Consider the following 25,880-nt stretch of genomic DNA (forward strand, 5'->3'; position numbering starts at 1 on the left):
GAAAAACAAAACACATGATTTGTTCCAATCCATGAGCCCACAAGGTGACCACATGGCTTTATCAGGCTATGCCTGGTAACTGGCAGGAGGGCTGGGGGGTGGATATGAGGGAGCATGATGCCACATGCACTGCTATGCCACCGCAGGGGGAAACTCAGAAATGATGTGGGGTAGGTCTAGGAACTGCCAGAAACTCTATGGTTTACCATAGAATTTCAGGGAAGCGCTACACTACATTGCTGTTGGGCTTTCTCCAGAAGTGGCTAACATCACAGATGCTGACACTGTGGGGTTTTGCTGGGGTGTTTTTTCTCCTACCACTGCTCCAAGGGGATGCAGGCAACTGGGAGTGGTAGAAGGAGGCCTCCCACTACACAGTGATCAGGCCCTACAGCACTGTGTCCCCCTAGGCTGAATCTGCATGGGGCTTTTATTCCAATCCCAGGTCGATTCAGTCCCTGCCGTCTACACTGAATGTGATTTCCATGTTGATTTTGGGCAATTTAAATTTTTCATCTGCAACAAGCAGGAGTGATCCGGAGTGACCCTACCTTTCCCCCGCAATATCCTGGAGTGGATCTAACCCTCAATATTTGAAAAATCGGCATGAGTAAAGATGCAGCTCTTGGCTTGTCCTGAACTAACTTCATGCCTGGAGCCTCCAAATCCCTGATTGGCCAGGACATCAGTTCAAAGGCTTCTTTGTTCTCAGGCTGCAAGGCTTCCCTTAAAGGGGAAGCCCTAACTTCTCTCAGCAGATGTTTGTCTGTTGAATTTATTCCCCCCGCCTCTGCTGTCTCCAATCCTCTCTCCCCCCCCTTTCAAGAAAAGAAAGAGGCTCCTGCTGTGCTTGGCTCCCCCCTTTCTGAGCGTCCCTTACCACATGCAGAACACTTTTCTGTTTCAATGGGGAGGGGGGGGGAGAGGAAAGCCTGAGTTCAAATCGATCTGAATTCAGCAGGATCCACAACGGAATAAACAAAGTAAGTGTAGAATCAGCCCTAGTCTCCCTGTCATGCTGGACCTTGCTTGAAGCAATATTTTCTCTGAACTCGAAATGGTTTGAGCAAAATTCCTGGACAGAAACGATCAAGGAGCCCCATCCTTGCTGTTTGCAGCTTCGCAGAAGAGAGGAGAAGGAATGCGAAGCAATCTAACCCACTCGAGAAGTTTTTTTCCTTGGTTCCTCCGAGCCATTCTTATTTGCTTCCTGATACGCAATCCAGCAGTAACTTCAGAAGAAACGAAGCTAAGAGTTCCGGTGAAAACCGAGACATTTTTATTTAAATTTCTTGTTCAAGTGGAAAATTGCCCTTTTACATCTGGAGGACATGGCTCATGGGGATCTGACAGCAGAGTAACCAGGAAGACGAATGCAGATTTATTTTTGTCACACCAAAGTTATGTCTCCTGGTGGGGGGGGACCCCTCTTGAGTATCATTCCCCCCGCCCTCCACTGAATATTTTCCGGCAAACATCTGCGAACTGGAGGGCTGCAATTGGTCTATTGCTGTGCGTTCACGTGGCCTTTTCAGAACGATGTTGAAGTCTCTCAAAAGGAAGCCTCTCCTTTTGCGGAAAGCCTAGAATTGTTTTAAGGAAGCAGATCCATTGTCTCACCCCATTGTTTATCTGTTATTCTCCTCCAATTACAGAATGGAACGGCTACATCTGGTGCTGACCCAGCATTGGAAGGGAGACAAACGATGGATTTGGTTGCATTTTTTTTCTTTGCCTTTTAAGAAATGGGACATGGTCCGTCTTGGCAGGATCCAGCTCAATGGGTCGATGAGCTTGCTCAGGATCAGAAAATAAAGCATGGACACACACTCCAGAGTCAGCCTCTTGGAAAGGCAGGGAAGGAAGCTGGGAAGATCCAACTGGATGTGAAGATGTTGTTTGCCTGTTTTCATGATTTTACCATGCAGGGCTTCCTTGACCCGTCTGTATGATCCTGCTGTCACGAACCACCGTGGCTGAACCACTCGACCAAAAGCGACCCCCTCGAATAGAATTGCTCCAGACATAGGTGGTGCGAAGAAGCTAGTCTTTATTGAAAGGGTTCCATAAGATGATGCGGAACGCAGCTGAGGTGGGTGCAGGGGATGCATTGACTGAGGTGGGGATGGGTTGCCCCCGTAGGGTTTTTTTTATAAGGGGGTAGTTCAGGAGGAAAAAAGGGTTCACATAGGAAGAGATTATTGATCCACAAAGGCACAAATAGCTGGAGACGTCTAGACTGCCCTTATGGTTGTTGTCGGCAGTAAATTTCCAGCATCCCCCAAACAAGCCAAGGACAAGTGGGGTGATAAGGGAAGGGTCTCAGAGTTCTCGTGGTGGAGGAAGGAGAGAGTCCCTGAGCCATAAAATTTGGCCAAAAGGACGGGGAAGGTTCAAAGAGGGAGAAAAAGGGAGTAGGGGTGGAGCTCAATAAGCTTCTAACTCAACTCTCCTGGGCCTAGTCTGCACACAATAGATAATGCACTTTCAATGTGCTTTGGCACCTGGATTTTCCTGTGCAGAACAGGAAAATCTACTTCTAAAGTGCATTGAAAGTGCATTATCTATTTGTGCAGTCTAGGCCCTGGCTACAGCAGGAGGGCAGATGTGACACCTGCCATGTAACGCTTGACCTGTTTCATGGTTTTTAACCTGTTCTATGCTTTCGACATGTTTCTTTTGACCTCTTTTTAACCTGGCTTTTAATGCTGCAGTGATTTCCCACAGCTCGCTCTCTTGTTATATCGCTTGCTGGTGTTTTATCATTTTGCTATCTTGTCCTGATGCATCAGCAATGGCTGGGGTGATTCTCTCACCATTTCTGAAAGTTAGGAATGACCAACGGGCAGCATCTGGATCATCACATGCTCCCTTCAAGCCTCTGCAATCCATGCATGTACAAGTTTATGCTAGGAGACTCAGGACCAGGCTTCAAAGATAAGAACCAGCACCTTGAACTCAGAAACAAAATGGTAAGTCCATGGAATACTCTCAACACATAATAAGCACAAGTGGCTTGCTTCCAACAATGGTCAAACTGCCATGACATTTGGCATCAGCCAAGGATTCCAAGACGTCTACAAGGGCAGCACCGCGTACAGTGCATTACAGCAGTCCAGCTACAACATTACTATGCATGGGTTAACATGGCTACTTTGGGCAGGGGCCAAACAGCTGATAGAGTGGGATAGAAACAGTTCTCCCAAGGATACCATGCTTGGCTATAATATCCTTGCTGGGGAAAGTCTGCTGCCTGAGGAGTTTGTCCATGTAGAATCCACGCTCTGGATGGGGTTGGTGATACATGGTGGTCTTATCAGTGGTTAAGTTCGGTTTGTGGGACTCCGGCAGACATAACAGCATTATATAAACGGGCTCGAAAAGTTCTGCCAAAGAATGAAACTTTCTGAAGTTTATAGCAAAAGAAAAGGAACGCGAAAAGCAGAGAGATTGAGAATGACTACATCAAGAACTAATACAATTTCTTCATGTCTGTAAGAGAGATCAAAGCAGCAGGAGCCATTCTTGTGGATGACAGGGACAATATTCTATCGGCGGGAGCCGGCAACTCCCGTATCATAACGTAATGAATTCTATCACTCACTTTTCACAGCGGAGACTGAAAGAAACACCGTCCGACTGACAGATATTTCCCAGGGTAGTCAGGTTAGAAAGAAAAGGCATTGGAAACGATCAAGATTAATCCAGGCCAAATAATTTAGAAGTCATAGCAATGAAAGACTGTCAAAGGAGAGACTGGGGGTTGCGGGGGAGAGGCGTAAGTCCGTGGCTGATGCAATTAGGAGATTTAGCCAAAAAAATTTCTCCCCGTCATCCTTCTCATCATAACCATTACAATAATCCTCACTTCAAATATTCTAAGTTTTAAACATGATAACTAGTCTATTGTGCCCCTATATGATTGGTTGGTATTATTACTACATTTCCCATAAGACATCTCATCCGCTCTATCTGTCAAAGCTAACATTAACAATGACCATCCTGTAGCAATATATACAATCAGAAATTCCACGATCTAGCTCACAATTAAAAAAGAAAATCAGCACTAAGGAATATTATCATTCAAATCCTTTGCACGTTTATATTGAAAGGTTATTCTCATTCTGCTTCAACATTCTAATACCTTTGCTATGTATTTATATACCATTTTAAATCATTTCTCATTCTAAATTTATCTCCCGCTTTCATCCTAAACTCAGTATCGGAGAAAAGCAGGCAAAGCCAACCAAAAAATGCAAAAGTTCATATAAAGGTGGATTCTTTTCACATTCAAGTTGCATACGTTTTTCTGTATTAATATGCAACAAGGTTCCCGTACTGAATACCTGGTTTCACCTCATCTTCATCATAGCAGGTTTCATTAGCATGGACAAAACTGGTAGTTCCCAAGCAGTATAGAAACCTGCATAGCATGGATCCGATCTAATGCATGGATCCAGACGCAGTCTTCGAAACTGATGTATTTTTTAAAAATATGACGTTAATTTTGCCTAGTCGGCCAGTTTATTATTCCATTCTTCTAAGCTTGGACAGACATGAGATTTCTGTTTTGCTGTGTAGATGATTCTGGCTATTTTCACCATAGATTCAGGATATTGTTTTGTTTTAAAAAACAGGATTCAAAGACAAAAAAAGAGCTGTTTGGAACCGGCTTTGGGACTCCTTCGAGTAGGGTAAAGTGGGATATAAAACCCCACTCTGCTTCCTGCTCTGATGTTCATACAGGCACACAAATGCATGACGTCCACTTCTCACCATAAGGAGCCGGTCCCCGACTTGTAACCGCCCGTCCTTCTGTGCTGCTCCCCCGTCAATAATTTTCGTGACATAAATGCTGTTGTCGCCCGGGATGTGCTGATTCCCCACACCTCCCGCGATGCTGAAGCCGAGACCTGAGAAGAAAGAAGGGCGGGCAAGTATGATTCAGACGGTCCATGCAAGGTCATAGAGGACAGAATATCGATGCATTTTAATTGTCTAGAACAGGGGTAGGCAAGCTGTGGTCCTCCAGATGTTCATGGACTACAATTCCAATAAGCCCCTGCCAGCATTTGCTGGCAGGGGCTCATGGGAATTGTAGTCCATGGACATCTGGAGGACCATAGGCTGACTACCCCTGGTTTAGAGGCTACATGGAGATCCAGGCGAACTGGATGCAGGACAGATGTAGGACTTCACAAAGAAACCCTGATATATGTATTTATTTATTTACTTCGTTTGGGTCTCTTTCGTTTGGGTATCCTTACAACAACCCTGTGAGGTAGGCGTTGAAAGTGTGTGACTGGCCCAAAGTCACCTAATAAGTTTCCATGGCACCAGTGGGGATTAGGGGTGTGTATTTTGGCTCGGCCGCCTTGGTGATCACCGCAGCCCAGGGCAGCCAGCACTGCGGTGCGGAGAGGAGAGGAGGGGTGGTGGCAGTGTGCCAGCTGGCGGCTACACGCAAGCATAGAGGCTCTGCACCTGCATGCGTCTGCCAGCTGGCGTGCTGCCACTGCCCCTCCTCTCCGTGGCACTGGTCTCCTACACACCGCCTTGGGCTTTGGTGATCGTCAGAGCGGCCGAACCGAGGCAAAGCGCACACCCCTCGTGGGGATTTAGTCCTGTTGGTCCCAGATCCTAGTCGATCCTTCTGACCACTACACCATATTGGCTCGCAAAATTCTCAAGAACAAGTCATTGCAAGGAATGATACATGTGACTGACTAGACGAAATCAACTGAGTCAGGCTACTGGCCCATTCAATTTAGCATCACCCGTTCAGACAACCAGCCGCCTATCAGGATCTTAGCAGGCAAAAGAAATGATTTTTTTTCAACCTGGCGCTGGGGAATAACAGTTTATTCCAATGTAAAGCAATTTCTCAGACTTTCCAAATCATCAAAACGAACTCCTAGATATATTCCGTTTTCGGGATCTTTGTCAGTGATAGGCGATAGGTGATACTCTTGAATCCTCTTTAAATAAATTCTTATCAATGATGAACATGTTATCAGGAGAATATAAAGTTAATCCTAAGGTGAAAAATTCCGCAGGGCCTGCAAAAGGGAGCTCCTCCTCCAGGCATTTGGTTGAGGTTGGCTGGAATCAGCAGTACCACTGGGCCCCTGAACCTCCCTCCCAAGAATCCATGTACTTGAATCTAAACCATGGACCTATTTGATTGTTACTTTGTTAAACTGTCATCTGTTGTTGTTGCTATTGTTACAATTGTTGCATTGTAGTTCATTGACACAGGAACTGAGTTCAATGTACAGTTCTCTATGTTCCATGTGAGCCGCCCTGAACCTCGAGAGCTCATTGGCAGAGTACAATTTGAATGGATTGGCCTTCATTGGCAGTGTTCTCTCTCCGTGTTGGTGGCACACCCCCAGGGAGGGCCAATCAGGTAGGGAATGAGGTGTCAACTTGAACTTTACTATGTTTATTGATAAGCTTTTGTGTGCAGGCACACTTCTTCAGATACATCGTGTATAATGTGCATTTGCTACAACTGAATCTACAGAATGGACAGGGAAGAACAGATAACTGAAACTAAAAAAGAAACAAATGTTAAAAGAAACAAAATGTGGGTCGTCATGAGCAGGAACTATGAAATATCGAAAAGGTGTCACTGCACATCTGGAATGTTGTTCCCATCGGGCAGAAAGGCTTGGAGAGAATACTATTTACCTTCCTCACTACTCATAAAATCATAGAATCATAGAATAATAGAGTTGGAAGGGACCTCCTGGGTCATCTAGTCCAACCCCCTACACTATGCAGGACACTCACACTGCAGAGTTTTTCTGAACTTAGTTCACTCTGACAGACTGTATGCCCTAAAATGTTTAAAGGTTATTCTCTTTTGAAAGAAAAGGGTGCCGTAGTATCATGGCTTCATTAAAGCCAGCTGAAAGTGACAATACATCATAAGACGGAACTTCCTGAACTATTTCTGGAAATCTGTGAAATCTGCATGAATTATGATCACCATTAAAAATATAAGTGAAATGACTTCCAACTACCAGGATGATTAAAATAAAGTGCCCTCTCGTTTCCTGTTGAAGAAACTGATGATTCATAATCAGAGAGAGCCTCCAAAATAATTTCCCCATGATGGGGAGGTGGTAGCTTCTCCATCTTTGGAAGTTTTTAAGCAAGGCTAGCTGGCCATCTGACAGAAATGCTGATTCTGGGATTCTTAGGCAGGAGGAATCTTGGCATTCTTGGAAGAAACTTCGGCACCCGATCCATATCAGTCTGGCTTTCGACCTGGCCACGGGGTGGAGACAGTGCTGGTCACCCTGTTGGATGACCTCCGTCGCCAGCTGGATAAGGGCGGGTCAGCAATGCTGGTTCTTCTGGACCTGTCGGCCGCTTTTGACATCGTGGACCATGAGCTGTTGGTCCACAGCCTTGCTGGCATGGGTATACGGGGCACAGCGTTACGCTGTATATGCTCCTTTCTCCAGGACCGGACCCAGAGGGTTGCAGTGGGAGATGAGTTCTCGCGTTCCTATAGACTCCCTTGTGGGGTCCCTCAGGGCGCGGTCCTCTTTATTTTTACTCATCTGAACTTCCATGCTCAGATACTTGTACTTCCTCACAAGTATACACATTCTTAATATACACTGCTATTCCTCCCCCTTTTTTATTTTTCTGTCCCTTTGAAATAAGTTGTACCCCCAATCCTAATATTCCAGTTTCCTCTATTAGGACTTATTTCTGTTAGGACTTCACTGAGCAGGGAGTTGGACTCGATGGCCTGTATGGCCCCTTCCAACTCTATGATTCTATGATTCTAAATAGAAAAGCAGTAGGATACTATGAGAAGAAGGAGGAGGAGAAGAAGAAGAAGAAGAGTTGGTTCTTATATGCTGCTTTTTCCTACCCAAAGGAGGCTCAAAGCGGCTTACAATCATCTTCCCTTTCCTCTCCCCACAACAGACACCCTGTGAGGGAGGTGAGGCTGAGAGAGCCCTGATATTACTGAAGAAGAAGAAGAGTTGGTTCATATATGCCGCTTTTCCCTACCCAAAGGAGGCTTAAAGTGGCTTACAGTCGCCTTCCCTTCCTCTCCCACGACACCTTGTAAGGGAGGGGAGGCTGAGAGAGCACTGATATTCCTGCTCAGTCAGAACAGTTTTATCAGTGCCGTGGCGAGCCCAAGGTCACCCAGCTAGCTGCATGTGGGGGAGCGCAGAATCAAACCCGGCATGCCAGATTAGAAGTCCCCACTCCTAACCACCACACCAAACTGGCATACTGAGGCTATGTTCTGCAGACATTTTGTCCAAGGACACCGTGTGCAGCGATCCTGTTTCAGATCCTGTTTTGGTTATCGGCAAGGCAGCCAAAAAACGGCAGCCAAACCATTTAGCGCTGCCGATTAGAGGGAAGCGAGCGTCCAAGGGAGAAACCATTACGTGTCCAGGGAAAGCGGCCTCAACTGATGTGATGGGGCAGAATGACAGGGAGAGATTGTTAAGCACCAGGAGATAGGCCACCCCCGCATTTTCTTGGATCGTCATTTGTTTCTGTCTACATTGATCAGTGCGTTAATCGATGGCTGTCCAAACAGAAAAGCTTCATGACAAGTTTATAACAGGCTGGCAGGCAAAGCTCCAGCAGCAAACATTTAATTGAGAACAAGAACCAAAACAAATCCCCGCCACCCTGTTTACGTAACTCACTTCTGATAGCTCCGTCTCAACTTTGTATGCTTCCCCATTTGGGAAATGGGGTGTCTGGTCAAAGGACTGTGTGACTCTTCAGCTGGTTGCCAACCTCTAGACAGGGGATCCACAAACAATCCCACGTGAGGCAAAACAAATAATTTATTTCTTCAAGAGTTAGTAACAAGATTCCTGATTGAATAACTGGATTTGTTTTCTTAAGTATTTTCTTCAAGGAGAACCATTGTTGTCCACAAAATACTCTGGGGAGAAGGCGCATTTTTGAAAGAAACAAAAAAGAAGAAGAGTTGGTTCTTCTATGCTGCTTTTCTCTACCCAAAGGACTCTCAAAGTGGCTTCCAATCGCCTTCCCTTTCCTCTCCCCACAACAGACACCCTGTGGGGTGGGTGAGGCTGAGAGAGCCCTGATATCACTGCTCGGTCAGAACAGTTTTATCAGTGCCGTGCCAAGCCCAAGGTCACCCAGTTGGCAGCATGTGGGGGAGCAGGGAATCAAACCCAGCTCGCCAAATTAGAAGTCCGCACTCCTAACCACTACACCAAGCTGGCTTTTCCTTTTCGAATTCAACTCTGTGGCTCAGCAAATAATGTACTTTTGAGGAAAGAATTGAAAATAGGAGTCATTTTGCACGCACTCTGTGAATACTGTTTATATTCTTTTGATAAACCTTTGTCATCATGAACGGGAAATTACTTTTTCCAAGTATTTTGTGAAGAACCATTGTTCTATTGGAAGAAGATGCTTAAGAAAATATATCTAGTTACTTAGTCAAGAAGCTTGTTGCTAATCAAGATATAGATATAGATATAGATATAGATATAGATATAGATATAGATATAGATATAGATATAGATATAGATATAGATATAGATATAGATATAGATATAGATATAGATATAGATAGATATAGATATAGATATATAGATAGATAGATAGATAGATAGAGATAGAGATAGAGATAGAGATAGAGATAGAGATAGAGATAGAGATAGAGATAGAGATAGAGATATTTGTCTCATATGGGATTGTTTGTGAATTTCCATTTGAGTGTGTGGCCAACTTGATATAGAATCTCCAGATGGGACCTGGAGTCCTCCTGGAATTACAAGTGACCCCCGAATGATCAAGAGGGAGAATATGACTGCTTTAGAAGGTGGACTGTATGCCCTCCTCATGTCCTTCCCCTCTCCAAACCATACTGTCCTCTACTCCATCCTTCCCAAACTTCCAAGAATTTCCCAACTCTGAGCTGGCAATGCTGCATTGGGGGGAAAATTATACTTTTATGATAACCCCGGTCTTCTCTACTCTTATCCTGCCTTCCCTCTGAGGAGTATGGTATGACATCTGTAGCTCTCTCTTCTCAATTGTATTAAGCCTAAAATTGTGTTCTTGCAACAACCCTGTGAGGTAGGCAGGACTCGGATAGAACATCTGGCCCAAAGTCAACAAGTGAGCTTCATTGCCAAGGAAGGATCTGAACTCACTTTTGCCCAATAGGGATGGGCACACCACCTTGGCTCCTGTACCCCCCTCCCTTGTTGTCTGGAACAGATGTTTAGTTACAATGGACATATGTACTCTGGAAGGTCAATATTGAGGGGGGGATACTCGGATTTTGATTCTGACCCATACCTGAATGGTCAAAACATGATGAAATCTTTGTGAAAGTTAGTTAACCAAACAGAGATTATTCAGCGAAATGAGAAAATTGTGTATTATAACTGCTAACTGGCAACAGTTGTCCCTTGGCTGTTTGCAAAGAAGATGAAATAGCCTATATCGCCTTCTTTAATAAGAATCAATGTTTACCTACCTACTAGAAAAACATTCAGACCTAAAGCTTCAACAGTAACTTTCTTCTGAGCTAAAACTGGTCTTCAAAGATACTTCCCAAGCCTCCTGTTTTACATCTAGTTACAATTTGCTTCTGCTACACTTATTTATTTATATTTATATACCGCTGCTCTCAGATGTCTCGTGGCAGTTTACAAAATTGGTAAAAGCACAGTAAAGGTAAAGGTATCCCCTGTGCAAGCACTGGGTCATGTCTGACCCTTGGGGTGACGCCCTCTAGTGTTCTCATGGCAGACTCAATACGGGGTGGTTTGCCAGTGCCTTCCCCAGTCATTACCGCTTACCCCCCAGCAAGCTGGGTCCTCATTTCACCGACCTCGGAAGGATGGAAGGCTGAGTCAACCTTGAGCCGGCTGCTGGGATTGAACTCCCAGCCTCATGAGCAGAGCTTTTAGACTGCATGTCTGCTGCCTTACCACTCTGTGCCACAAGAGGAAAAGTAAAGCACAGTAAAATCCCCTAAAATACCCCTTAATAGAAAAATATAATATAGCATAACAAGATGGTGAACAATAAAATACCAAACCTCTCCCCCGTTCAGCATATGGGTCAATAACTCTCTCACACTGGGAGTGAGGAACCTCGTTGACCTCAATTTAGAGATCCTCAGATGGTAACACCGGGTACCGCCCTGGCCTCAACCATACGCCTGGCGGAAGAGCTGTTTCCTTTTTGACATTTTGACACTGTTTCCTTTTTGACATCCAGAAGGCAGAAGCAGAGACATAAACATGACCAGAGAGACTCCCTTTCGCTCTCACTAACTCATACACCAAAAACAGTCACTAGCTGTCATAGCTAACAGAAATAGGATTCTCCCATCATGCATCACCTGCGTATCTGCGAGTGTCTATGCAAGGATGCCAGAGCAAGAATTCCAAGAGGGATTCCACGCAGAGCCATGCCATGGGTTCAAATTCCGCCTGATTTCCCCAACATTCTTCTGACCCCACTCTGAACTCTCTTTGCATTTTAGTATTAGGCAAGGAGATCCGAGGGAAAATGAAACACGCCAGGCCTCAGAATGCGATGCTTATTTCTGGCCGCCAGATGGAATGGCACCTGTCTGTTTTCAGGAACTCAAAAGCTGAGCTATAAAACCATATAAAATTGTAACAATTATTTATTAAAGTGCACCAATATTAGGTTAAAAAAAAAGTAAGCACGATATAAAAACTACGCAGATATAACTTTACATGGGTCTTCCTCGGTGGTCAATAATATTAAATGATGCACTCTCATCTAAAACCAATTATGAAGTAAAGGTGGGTAGTCAAGGGAAATCTGTTAGGCGTAGCCCCAACAAGTACTGGTATAGTGTTTCTTTTTGGAGCTCCACCTTCTAAGACGGTGGTTCTCAACCTTCCTAATGCCACGACCCATTAATACAGTTCCTCATGTTGTGGGGACCCCCAACCAACAAATTATGCAAGGGTTCTTTCACAAAAATTAAACCAAAACTGACCAATGGCATGAAGATCCATTGTTCATTGATTGTATATAAATTGTTTTCCCGGGGTTTCTCCATTCAGCTCTGCCGCTTGTCCCACCATGCCGATCTCACTCTTTTCCGCTGCTCCAGACAGACAAACGCTCTATTTTGATCTACACTGCAAGGCTGTTGTGTGGACGGTGCCCCCCCTGGCCAAGCGGCGTGCCCTGCTGCAACCCCTGTGAAAGGGTCATTTGACCCCAAAAGGATCTCGACCCCCAGGTTGAGAACCACTGTTCTCAGCTATTGTTTTACTCTGCATAGGGAGCGCATCTTATGTGTGCCAGAATAAAGCCGGCTTGTTTTTCCCATTAAGATAGCACAGAGTACTCCGTCAAAGAAGGGTAAGAATGATTTACCCTGGACGGGTGAAGAACAGGGGCTCTATCACGGCCGCGTCTGAAATCTATGATCCCATAAAGCACAACGGGCAGACTTCTTAAGACCAGGATGAAGGAGATGATTACACAAGGTTACATTTACCGCTGATAGGTCTTCTTCATCATACCTGTCAAATGGGCTTTCTTTATTGCTGGCTGCAGAGAGGAAAGCCCTTGCTAGGCCTTGAGGGGGTGGAATTTAACCCTTCCGCTGCATGGTGAGCAGCTCCTGTGCTGAGTAGCCTAATGCGTGGCTTTTGGATGAGCCCTTGGAAATGTTTGCAAAGCCCTCTGCAGAAGCTTTTGAGAGTGAAAGCTCTGTTTGCCAGAGAGATGAAGGGAGATTTGACATTTGAAAGCTGGCGTGTGTTTTGAGTCGCATCTAGTAGAAATGAATGAATAAATATAAATATAATACAAAGGGGGAATACTCCAAAGGGGGAGTATTCCATCACGTTCCATCAGAGGTGGTCAGCTGTTCCCCTGGTCCCCAGCAGCGGTAGATGGGGGGGGGGGTTGGTTGACACCGTCTTTTTTGCTAGATTGTATTTTTCACTATTGATTTTAGGGGATTGTATTGTCTTTTTTTCAGAGCCTCTTGTGGCGCAGAGTGGTAAAGCAGCAGAAATGCTGTCTGAAGCTCTGCACATGAGGCCGGGAGTTCGATCCCAGCAGCCGGCTCAAGGTCGACTCAGCCTTCCATCCTTCCGAGGTCGGTAAAATGAGGACCCAGCTTGCTTGCTGGGGGGTAAACAGTAATGACTGGGGAAGGCACTGGCAAACCACCCCGTATTGAGTCTGCCATGAAAACGCTGGAGGGCGTCACCCCAAGCGTCAGACATGACTCGGTGCTTGCACAGGGGGATACCTTTACCTTATTGTCTTTTTATCTTGTAACCTGCCACAAGCCGGCTCTGCCAAGAGTGGCGGGTAATAAATCCAAATAATAACAATAACAATAACAATAATATAAATAAATAAGTCGCTTCTGACTGAAGAAGAAGAAGAAGAAGAAGAGGAGGAGGAGGAGGAGGAGGAGGAGGAGAAGAAAAAGAAGAAGAAGAAGAAGAAGAAGAAGAAGAAGAGGAGGAGGAGGAGGAGGAGGAGTTGGTTTTATACCCCGCTTTTGTATCTTTTCTTTCCCTCTTCTGACCCTCTGCCCGAAGCAACAACCTTGCTGCACTATCAGCGGCACAAATGACTTTGCCTTTCCTTTGGGTCTGCCTCTCAGCTTCCAGATGTCATCTTGATGCCCGTAGCTGGAGCTAAAGTGATACCAAAGGGCCCATCCCCTGCCAGGGCCGTCTCCTGTCAAGCTACGCTTGTCAGAAAAGTTTAAATCCGAGGCACGGGGGGGGGGGGGGGCAAACGGCTGCAATGGAACCGGGAGATAACCGTGAAGTGACATAATGGAAACATTTGTTCTCCGGTTTGTATTAAATTGTAGCAATGAAACACTGCTGAGACGTGTCAGGCTGCCGATCCTCGGGTGGCATTTTCAATTTTCGTTGTCACGTCTTTTTCTACAGCGAGGCATGCCAAAGAGGGATGTCTCCACTGCTGGAAAAAAAAAAAGTTGATTCGCCCCCCCTCCCATGTGTGTGTGTGTCAGTCAAAGAAGAAAAAGACTCATCTTGCAATTTCTGAAATCCATGCTGGCCGCCAAGAGCCACCACGGGGTTCCTCAGAGACATTCCTGCTGGGCCTCTTTTGACACCACTCGGGCATAACCCAAACAGACCTATACCCCCAAAAGAGCATTACACTCTGCCACCGCCAACTGGCTGGTGATCCCTGGCCCCCAAAAAGCATGTCGGTCCTCAACCAGGGCCAGACCCTTCTCGGTCCTGGCCCCCACCTGGTGGAACAAGCTCCCTGAAGAGATTAGGGCCCTGACGGAACTCCCACAGTTCCACAGGGCCTGCAAGAGGGAGATCTTCTACCTGAGACTGACCAAAGCCAAATGACATCCACAGGTCCCCCTCAGGCAATCCCCTCCAAGGTCTGAACCAGTCTGACCTCTCTGGGGGCCTTAGCTAGGTTCCTGTTCCTGTCATATGGCTGTTGTTTAAGTCCACTGAAATGGTGTTATTCAGATTATTGTTGACTATGTTATATGCTAGGCCGTTCCATGTATCCCCCCGCGATGTTCTATGTAAGCTTCCCTGAGCCATATGGAAGAGTGGTATAAAAATCCAGTAGGTAGGTAGGTAGGTAGATAGATAGATAGATAGATAGATAGATAGATAGATAGATAGATAGATAGATAGATAGATAGATAGATAGATAGATAGATAGAGAGATGGATGGATAGATGGATGGATGGATGGATGGATAGATGGATAGATGGATAGATAGATGAATAGATGGATAGATGGATAGATGGATAGATGGTTAGATGGTTAGATGGTTAGATAGATATGGAAGTTGCCATCGAGTTGCAACTGATGGATGGTGGCCTCAGCAAGATGCTTTCAAGGCAAGGGAGAAGCCAAGATGTTTGGCCATGGCCTTCCCCTGCAGAGCCTTCCTTGGTGATCTCCCATCCGAGTACTGACCCTGCTCCCCTTTCATCTTCTGGTGGCCCCAGCAAGGGGCTTTCAAGGCCAGTGAGAAGCAAGCCTGTTTCTCCAGCGTAGAGGCTGCTGCTGTTAACCACTACACCTTGGAAGAGTAGCAGCTAGAATCCATCAGAGCTGTTGCTTCCTCCAAGGGGACTGCTCTGGGCAGTCTGGTGACCAGCCGTAATTCCAGAGACCTCCAGGCACCACCTGGAGGCTGGCAACCCTCCCCAGTGACCCAGCTCCGTACAATGCAGCAGCGGCAATAACAACGCACAGAAGGACTTCTCCATTGTGCAAACAGCACACACCGGCCCTAGGGAACCCGATGGCAGCGAGAAGGAGCCGCAAACAAGTGCCGCGGGACCCAGAGGCTTTGCTTTGGTTCTATCTTTGGCTCGGACGTGACCTTTCTCTCGCTCTTCATGGCTCAGAAGACAAGGGCCGTGCCCGCCGGCCAGACAAGGATTGACATGTGGGGCCCAGACAGGCTAAGCTGGGGTGGAGAGGAGGGCGAGGAAGCAAAAGGCTGAGCTGGCTGGAGCTGGTTAGAGGCCCTGTGGGCCGACTGTGAAGCTGAACGCAAAATGCCACGCTTCAGAGAGGCATGGGAGTTCTACTGCCCAGAGCAATCTCTGCAACTGCATCATCCAGAGGGTGAGGAAAAGCTCAAGAGGGGATCCCCTGGTAGAAATGAGGCAGTGTCTCCCCTGGATCAGGAACTGAGATTCAGGCGGGTGGCTGTCTTGGTCTGAAGCAGAAGATTGCAAGGTAACTATCTGTTCCACCTAATATTTCTGGTAAGGGTTTGGAGGAGGAGAATGTCTCATGGCTTAAATGCCACTCAGCGCTTAACACCCACTCAGGGAGAATGTCCTGCCTCCAACTGGCTTGTCTGTCTGTCCAGTGGCCAGCCAATCACCTTCCGTCCCCCACCCTTGACCACCCCTCCCCCTTCCACTTCCCTCTGAGGCTCGGAGGCTGCAGATCTCTGCTGTGTGAGAGTTGCCCCTGCCGGTGAATTCCCTAACAGCTGCCGGCAGCCTTTCCAGGCCCTGTGGGGAGAGGGAGGCTGTCCACAGCGTTCTTCCACCCCACCCCTGTAATCTAACGCCCGCTGTATTCCTGAATGCAACGGGCTTGGCCCCTAGTAACTAGTATAAAGCAATGAGGGACCGCCTACCTCCTTATGTCCCCTGAAGGGCACTTTGCTGTGCGGGTAAGAATCTGCTGATGATCCCAGGACCCCGGGAGGCACGCCTGGTCGCAACAAGGGCCAGGGCCTTTCTTGTCCTGGCCCCTACCTGGTGGAATGAGCTCCCTGAAGAGCTGTGGGCCCTGTCGGAGCTCTCTGAGTTTCACAGGGCCTGCAAAACGGAGCTCTTTCGCCAGGCATTTGTCTGAGGCCAGGTGGTGGCCTGGGGGATGAGATTGGGCCCCTCTCCCCGGGGGGAGAGGCCAGTATTAGACTGGCCTGGTTCCCTAGATTGTTCCACCCATGCCCAATTATCCATCCATTCCCTTCTGCTCATGCAGTGGGTCTGTATGGGAATAGTTATTAATCGCCATCATTATGACTGAGTTATGGTTTATGGGGTTTTAATGGGGAATTTTAATGGTTTTAATGTATTGATTTGTAGTGAATTATTGTGAACCGCCGTGAGCTGGTTTCCGAGAGCGGTGGTCATACAAATCAAATCAAATCAAATCAAATCAAATCAAATCAAATCAAATCAAATCAAATCAAATCAAATCAAATCAAATCAAATCAAATCAAATCAAATCAAATCAAATCAAATCAAATCAAATCAAATCAAATCAAATCAAATCAAATCAAATCAATACTACTACTACTACTACTACTACTAATGTAGCTTGGAGTGGTAAGCTGATATGGTATTTTCTGTCTGTGAGCAGAGGAGATGGCTTTGCACAGCCAAATGCTCCTGTTCAAAGAAGATGATGCCCTCATATGCTTCCATGCTTGAGAGGAAAGGAAGGGGACATAAGGGCAAGCCTATTGGCTAATTGCTGCCAGCAACTAATTATCTGTTTGCTCTTTACTCTCCTACCTAGACACCTTTATTGAACCCAAATGTTTCCCATGCAATTCAATCTCAAGTGAATCCAAACAAATCTAAAGAAATCCAAATGACTGTTTTTTTCCTATTGATCTCTGGAATCTGTTAACCATTTTTATTCTGCTGCATGAGAATTCTCTCACACACATTGCCAATACCTGTGGACTGATTACTTCCATTACATGACATTCTACCCGAGAAAATGTGTATGCACAGGAAAGTTTGAATAAAATTTTGTTGGTCTTAAAGGGAGCAGGCAGGGCACCTGTCAGTATCAGCTGTTCGACACCCCAGTCACTCTCTTTAAATGTTCATCCCATCTTTGCAAGCAAAGCCTGCCTGTGAAGGTGGGGTGAGCTTTTAAAGACAGCAGCTGGAGGGCCTAACGGCAGATAAAGACAGATAAAGATAGTCACGTAGTCACTCCCTTTAAATTCCTCCCCAGCTTGGGGGGGGGGAATTAAAGGGAGCAAGTGGCGTGACTGTCATTATCAGCTGTTAGGTGCCATGGCCACTCCCTTTAAAAGCTTTCTCCAGCTTTGCAGGCAACTTTAAAGAGAGCAGCTGAGGCACCTAACACCTGAGAATGATGAACAAGCAGCCTGCTTTCTTTAGATTCCTCACCAATCCTGGGGGGAATTTAAAGGGCGCGGGCAGTGCAGCTGTGATAATCAGCTGTTAGGTGGCTGCCCGCTCCCTTTAAATTCTCCCTCCTAACTTCACAAGCAGCTTTGCCAGTAAAGGTAGGGGAGGGGAACATGCATGTGCTAACTCCTGAAACTTTGCAGATTCGGACAAATCGATTAGGCCACACCCCGGAATGAACAGGGATGTTAGTTTATTATCTCACTACATGTGCTAACCTCATTCAGCTCTTATATTCCTTACAATTCCTCATTTCATTTGGGGGCAATGGGATTGTACAGTGGATTGTAACGTGATGTAATGAATAGCAATATGTAATGTAATTTCGAATCTAACTCTCTGGTCTTAGGACAGGAGACCAAACTCAACACGGCTTGTCACTTGTGGTGATTCTTCCATGCTTGAGTGGAGATGGATAAGGCTAACAAGAGGTCTCTGTTAATTACTCTGTTAATATTCACAGATGGGAAAGCATCTGCCATTAATCGCTAACCTTAACATTTTTATTCCCCTTATGTTTTGGGGAACAGGAATTAAACCCAAAGGACTGAAACTCAGTTTGTTATTCTAGCAAGGCATTTGTTAGTGCTAAACATCTTCATTATGTTGCGTATTTGTTGGATATCATCATCAATCTGTTGCTAATTTACTCTCTCCTTATCTATGCACTCCCAATGATCTCTATTTCATTGTCAGAGGAAGTGTGCCTGCATATGAAAGCTCACTCCTTGAATAAAACTTTGTTGATCTTAAAAGGTGCCATTGGACGTTGTCCTAGCCTCTCTCTTTTTGTAACAACGGGTCAAACAAAACTTCCAGGCAGCTCAGCTAAAGATGAAAAACCTTGCAAGGATTTTCTCACGGACATTGCTGGCATTTAATGATCCCCGTTTCTGAAATATACCACCTTATACCGTCAAGCTAATTTTTTTTACTGCCTTATCAAAAGCTTAACAGCTATGCTAAATTTAGTTTCTTTCACCTCTTGAGTTCTTAAAAAGGGAGTGCTTTCCCATGTATCTATTTAAATCCAGGCCTTATCAAATGCAGACATTAGTGAACTTGGAAGAGGGAACAGGGAGTGGTATTTTCTTCATCTCTTCTCCAAGTTGGTGGTAAATGTTCCCCTTTTAGGATTGCCAACCTCTAGGTGAGATCTGGAGATCTCTGACCATTATAACCAAATGGAAAGCAGAGATGATTTTCCCTAGATAATATTTCAGCTTTGGAGGGTAAAGAGACACGTGTCCCAATTACTGCTTCAGGCAAGTGATTGCTATGACAAATGCGATTTGAAATACCCCTACTATTTAAGCTGTGATCATTGCTTTTTATTAGAAATACTCCTATCCTTCTGACCCAAAAATAAAATGTTTTCATCAGTTTTTAAACAATAGCCTAAAAGAAGATGGACCCTAAAAAAAGAGGAAACTTTCATAAGCCTAACTCTGTTACATTATATCTCCCCTCCCCCAAAACTGTCCTTTCTAGGCATCACCCCCAACTCTCCATGAATTTCCCAGCCCAGTCCTTTCTTCCTCACCTAATGCCTTTCAGCCATTATAGAATATAAAAAGTGGTGGTCTTCCATAATCTCTCTGCTGATCTGTAGACATGTAGTCTGCTTGACCCAGCCACAGAGGCTTGCAATGTGTGTGTGTGTGTGTGTTTTTTTTTGTTAACTGTCTTTTCAGCTTTTGTATTCTGTTTCACTAAGGCGACTGAAGGAGTGGGATGATTGAACTGGTCCAGGCCTCTGAGCCAGCCCTGTGAGGCAGGGTTTCATGAATGAGTGGGAGTTAATTAATTTTTAACATATTTTTAAATATTTGTTAAACATTTATTGGGTGATAGGGCCATATATCAACATCAAGAAAACTCAACATCAAGAAAACAAAGATCATGGCATCCGGCCCTCTCAATTCCTGGCGAATAGATGGGGAAGAAATGGAGATAGTGACAGATTTTATTTTCCTGGGCTCCAAGATCACTGCAGATGGGGACTGCAGCAAAGAAATTAAAAGACGCTTGCTCCTGGGGAGGAAAGCTATGGCAAATCTAGACAGCATCCTAAAAAGCAGAGACATCACCCTGCCAACAAAAGTGCGTTTAGTCAAGGCTATGGTATTTCCAGTTGCAATGTATGGCTGCGAAAGTTGGACCATAAGGAAGGCCGAGCGTCAAAGAATTGAGGCTTTTGAACTCTGGTGCTGGAGAAGACTCTTGCGAGTCCCTTGGACTGCAAGGCGAACAAACCGGTCAGTCCTAGAGGAGATAAACCCTGACTGCTCTTTAGAAGGCCAGATCCTGAAGATGAAACTCAAATACTTTGGCCACCTCATGAGAAGGAAGGACTCCCTGGAGAAGAGCCTAATGCTGGGAGCGATCGAGGGCAAAAGAAGAAGGGGACGACAGAGAATGAGGTGGCTGGATGGAGTCACTGAAGCAGTAGGTGCAAACTTAAATGGACTCCGGGGAATGGTAGAGGACAGGAAGGCCTGGAGGATCATTGTCCATGGGGTCGCGATTGGTCGGACACGACTTCGCACATAACAACAACAACAAGGGCCATATATGGTCAATGTCATCCCCCGTCCCCCCAAATAGCCAATATTTGGCCTATAGGTGGTAGAAAGAGAAGGAACCCCACGTGGGTATGTCCACAGCTCTGCTTCCCAACCATACTTTCATAGAATCATAGAATCATAGAATCATAGAGTTGGAAGGATCCATAGAGGTCATCTAGTCCAACCCCCTGCTCATACTTTGCATGATCACAAAACTTCTGGGGTTTCTCGAAGCCTGAAGAATGCTTTAGGGGGTTTTAAAAGGCAAAATAGTTGAGAAAGGTTGGTGCAGATGCATAGAATCCCGTGGAATCCTCAAATTGTTTTAGAGGTTTCTGATGAACAGGACTTCCCTGAAACTTTTTGTTATCACTGCAGCTAAAATACAAATGTAGGAGTAAATTTGCCTCAAGAAAACAGAGCTTACAAACAAGAGATAGGCCTTATTTGACTTATAACTGTTAAATGGAACATAGATTTTAGAGTGGCAATCATTGAGCAAGAATCAGAAAACAGGAGAAATTGACCTGGGATCCTGTTCTGATTGACCAGAAGTTGAATGATTAATATATTTAATATATAGAGCCTCTTGTGGCGCAGAGTGGTAAGGCAGCAGACATGCAGTCTGAAAGCTCTGCCCATGAGGCTGGGAGTTCAGTCCCAGCAGCCGGCTCACGGTCGACTCAGCCTTCCATCCTTCCGAGGTCGGTAAAATGAGGACCCAGCTTGCTGGGGGGTAAACGGTAATGACTGGGGAAGGCACTGGCAAACCACCCCGTATTGAGTCTGCCATGAAAACGCTAGAGGGCGTCGCCCCAAGGGTCAGACATGACCCGATGCTTGCACAGGGGATACCTTTACCTTTACCTTTACCTTTACCTTTACCTTTACCTTTACCTTTACCTTTACCTTTACCTTTACCTTTACCTTTACCTTTACCTTTACCTTTACCTTTAATAAACCTAATAAGAGTGGATGAGAGACTCCTTATTTTGGTCTTTTGATTTCGTTTTTTGGCTTATCTCAAACTCCTAAAAAACGGCTTCCCGTCGGGCTCTGTTTGGGGAACTCACGCTAGGCAAGGGTTAAAAACAAGAGTCAACAATGATGTCTCCGGCTCCGTGTCCAAAGCAGAGCACAATTAAGGAGTGTGTGCTTTGTTCTCGCAGTTACCTTTGGGCCCTTTGAAGAGTTTGATTTCGACCACAGTCTCCAGAATGGGTCTCCTCCGGCGGACGTACAGGCGCACTATAGAACCGGCTTCTTTTAACGCCTCGACAGCTTTGCTGTGCGAAACCTCCGACACGTCGAACTCGTTCACCCTCAAGATGCAGTCATTGACCCTGGAGAGAAAGAGGATAGCCATCTGAGACCAAAAAATGCCCTAAAGCTGTGAAAGTAGAAAATGTGTCACGAACTCCACTGAAAATGCTTTGGGGTTCTGCGAATGCGTCCGAAGGAATGGGCCTTTTTCCTCTATGCATCAAGAGCTGCTTTAGCTCAGGGGTGGACTAACTGTGGCCATGGACTACAATTCCCTGGCAGGGGCTCATGGGGATTGTAGTCCATGGACATCTGGAGAGCCACATTTTGGCCACTTCTGCTTTAGTTCATGGGCCCCCCAAGATGGCCGCACAAGCTGGCACAGTTATTGTTTTATGCCACATCCGGCCTGCCTTTCTCCCGCTGACTAAGGTTCAAAGAAGCAGGCCAAAAAATTATTCAAACCATGAAAAATCCAGATTCGGGGAATGATGTCATCTGTGAACGTGTCACCCCCACACTTCAAGAATGCCGCTCCCCATGAATATATTTATTTATTTATTTAGATTTATATACCGCCCTCCCCGAAGGCTCAGGGCGGTTTACATTAAAACTAGTCAACGATACATGAAATAGTCTTCGTTAAACATACAGTAATTAATAACAGTGGTTGGAACCATATAACAGAATAATGTAACAGTATAACAATATAATAAAATATAGCCTCGCAGTACTTACGGAAGCATAAGAACTTCAGAAGAGCCCTGCAAAAACGACCTTTTGGGACCAAGGGTCTGAGTCAGGGTAAGAAGAAAAAGAACTCCTTTTTTTGTACCCCAATTTCACTCTCCAAAAGAGTCTCAAAGTGACTTACAATCACCTTCCCTTTCTCTCCCCCCAACAGGCACCCTGGGAGGTTGTGGTGGAGGGGAGCTGAGCTCTGAGAGAACTGTGACCGGCCCAAGGTCACCCAGCAGGCCTCACACGTCTCAAAGCGGCTTACAATCGCCTTCTCTCCTTCTCCCCCCAGGAGGCAGCCTGTGAGGTTGGGATGGAGGGGAGCTGAGAGAGCTCTGAGAGAACCCTCAGTGGCCCAAGGTCACCCATCTGGCTGCCCATGGAGGAGGAGTGGGGAATCAAACCCAGTTCTTAGAGTCTGCCGCTCTCAAGCACCACGTTAAGGCAGCTTCATGAACTCGGTTAGGCATACGCATACGCATCCCCTCCCCTCCCTTCCCCTCCCTTTTATTGATGCAGGAATTCCCGTGCACTGCAGTGACTCACTATATGCTTCACCCTACAGCAGGTGGAGGGAGACAGCAGAAGGTGTGGCCTCCTCCACTTTCCCGATCCCTCAAGCTTCCCCAAAGAGCAATTGTGTCCATGCTAATTGCTACTTTCCACCTTAAGAGTGGAAGTTCAGGCTCGGCCACATTTGGCTGGCAAGCTGGGGACTCGCCAGCATCTCCTGAAGGACGCAGCACTCTTCAGGCGTTCCCCCTTGCAAAGCCCGCTGCTGATCGGCAGAGCACAGGCCCTGCAATTTCCCTCCCACTGCAAAAGCACTAGAACTGGAGGGCAGCCAATGAAGCTGACGGGCAGTAGGCTCAGGAAGCACAAAAGGAAGCACTACTCAACGTGGAGCGGGGCTGAAAATGTGGAAATCAGTAATGACTGGGGAAGGGAATGGCAAACCATCCCGTATTGAGTAGTTCAGCAGTGGAATAGGCTGCCTAAGGAGGTGGTGAGCTCCCCCTCACTGGCAGTCTTCAAGCAAAGGTTGGATACACACTTTTCTTGGATGCTTTAGGATGCTTAGGGCTGATCCTGCGTTCAGCAGGGGGTTGGTCTAGATGGCCTGTATGGCCCCTTCCAATCTATGATTCTATGAGTCTGCCATGAAAACGCTAGAGGGCGTCACCCCAAGGGTCAGACATGACTCGGTGCTTGCACAGGGGATACCTTTACCTTTACATTTAAGCCTCTCAATGGCTCCTAGACATAGAAGCTAAGAAGGACCTCTAGATTGAGAGGCATGCAGCCTCTGAATCCCTGAGCCAGGAGGCAACATCAGGAGAAGCTCTTGGCCTCTCTGCCTCATTGTTTGGTGTCCAGAGGAATTGTTTGGCCACTGTGTGAGACAGGATGCTGGATTAAATGAGCCAGTGGTCTGATCCAACAGGCCTCTTCTTATGTTCTGATAAAGGCCTTGGCCTCTACGCCTCGTTGTTGTCCCTCCAGAGGAACTGGACGGCCACTCTGAGACAGGATGCAGGACTAGGTGGACCCCTGGTCTGATCCCGTAGGGCTCTTTTTATGTCCTTATGAAGGCTTTTGCCTCTCTCCCCTGTGGCTGGCCCTCCAGAGGAACTGGTTGGCCACTGAGACAGGATGCTGGGCTAAATGGACCACTAATCTGATCCAGCCAGGCTCTTCCTAGAATCCCACCTATCTCACAGGGAGGACAAATGGACAAAGAGAAAACTAGGAATGAGACAGACTTTGCGACAACCTCATTCCGCAAGCCAACATTCCAAACACTCCGTCCCCATACTTTTTCCGGCCACAATCTCTCAAGAGCCGATCCTTGGATGTCTTGGGTTCACTGCGCCTGAACCAAACAGCTTCGTGGCTAAGGCAATGCAGATCCATTGTTGTTTAATTGTCATTCCTTTCCCTTACAGGCGCATGCTCAGGTGTTCAGAAAATGAGCCAGGTAAAATCATAGATGGAGTAATACATTAAAAGCAGGCTTGTGGATGTTTGGCTCAGGAAATCAAAATATACAGGGGAGGAACTATAATTCCCATAATGCGGTGCTATGGTTGACAAAGTCCAGGTGGGACTGGGGAAACCCCTGGAATTATAGCTCATCTCCAAGTGACAAAGATCAGTTCCCCTGGAGAAAAGGGTTGCTTTGGAGGGTGGAGTCCATAGCATTGTACTCCACTCATGTCCCTCTCTGCCCCAAATCCCGCCCACTCCTGGCTCCACCCCCAAAGTCCCCAGTATTTGCCAACCCAGAGCAGACAACCTTAAGCGACAGCAGACAAATAGCTCTCCCATCAGGCTGCGTGAAAACTTGCATGAAATCCTGCTGATTGCACCATACTGTTTGAGTATGGGAAACTTGACAAACTGGCTCTGACCGCTTGCCAACAACTGAATGAAGAAAAATCGACTCCTGCCTCACAGCTGGGGAACGGTCAGCTACATCGGCAAGTGTTCAGCCATCCTTAGAGTGACCTGCCCTTGAATGACCTTGGAGACAGGGAAGAATAAAACTATTACCAATAGTCGGCACAAGTCCCATTGAAGTGAAGGGAATCTAGCTCTAGTCTGGCATAGCTCTCATGTATTTCTGCAAAAAAAAAATTGTATCCCAGTTGTAATTATGGGATATCTCCAGGCTCCATCGGAGGTGACCAGGGAAAGAGTGGGGCTGTGTAGGAGTGGCTCTGAAACATCAAGCAGAAAAGACTCCCAAAAGTGCAAATTAGTAATTTATAATGGATCATCCAGACAACCATGAGTAATAGCCAAACAATATTGTACCTTTGTGTACAATAAGACAACACTGCAAAAAATAATTCAGTTCAACAGGTTAGTCCCAACGGAAGTCCAAACGAGGGTCTGGTAGTCCCCTGTTTTGTGGGGGGGGATCCCCTCAAGGGAATAAATAGCAATTTGACTTAGAGGGAATTGATAATATTATTATTTCTATTGGGTAAGGATAGACTTTATGTGCATCGGTATTTTAAAATTATAAACTGCAAATGTTTGGATTATTTGCATTATTACATATTTTCATCTCAGCCATTTAGGTGTTCCATAGTCACAATTCCAGAGTCATTTGCACTTTGGCACGAATTACATACTATAGTTTCCGAGTCAGGATTACATTGCCCCCTTCCCCCCCTGGCATTTCCCATTGATGGCGTACCCCAGTTTGTGTTTGTTGCATCCATCAGAAGGTTGGCACCCTTGCCTGTGTATTTCGTTCCTGAATTTCTAAAATCTGCCCTGCTTCCAAATGCCCTCTCCCTGGTAACATTTCCCTGGCGTTCCAATAGATCTTGCACCAAAAGCACGCCTTCAAGGGACACTAGCGACCACGCAGGCCGAGGGGGGAGACGCAAGGGCTGACTTCTTTACATAAGCGCAGATCGAGCAGACGGAATTCGTAAGCCAAGTTCTGCACCGGCATATCAGCAGGACGCGATCTGCCTGCCACGCCTTCCCTCGCAGGCCGAGTGAGGGCGTGGGGAGGGGGGGAAACGGCTTTCCCGCTGGAAGCCAAACGACTGAGTTGACTTCTGTGAATGAATTCCCAG

At 46.3% G+C, this 25,880-nt stretch overlaps 1 protein-coding gene across 26 annotated transcripts in view; it reads right to left on the minus strand.

Annotated features, from left to right (window-relative positions):
• Positions 1-25,880, minus strand: part of DLG2 (discs large MAGUK scaffold protein 2) — a 1,130,680-nt gene that overhangs the window by 396,110 nt on the left and 708,690 nt on the right. For all 26 annotated transcript variants that reach the window (XR_013231698.1, XM_077341322.1, XM_077341326.1 and 23 more), the window contains 2 exons: positions 21,457-21,626; positions 4,777-4,913 (listed from right to left, as the gene is read on the minus strand). Coding sequence is in view for 25 of the 26 variants with exons in the window: in XM_077341322.1 (XP_077197437.1) it covers positions 4,777-4,913; positions 21,457-21,626 (307 nt within the window). In the remaining variant the exon portion in view is untranslated. The remainder of the gene's footprint in view (positions 1-4,776; positions 4,914-21,456; positions 21,627-25,880) is intronic.

The sequence above is a fragment of the Paroedura picta genome, chromosome 6, assembly GCF_049243985.1.
Source record: "Paroedura picta isolate Pp20150507F chromosome 6, Ppicta_v3.0, whole genome shotgun sequence".
Classification (NCBI taxonomy): Eukaryota; Metazoa; Chordata; class Lepidosauria; order Squamata; family Gekkonidae; genus Paroedura; species Paroedura picta.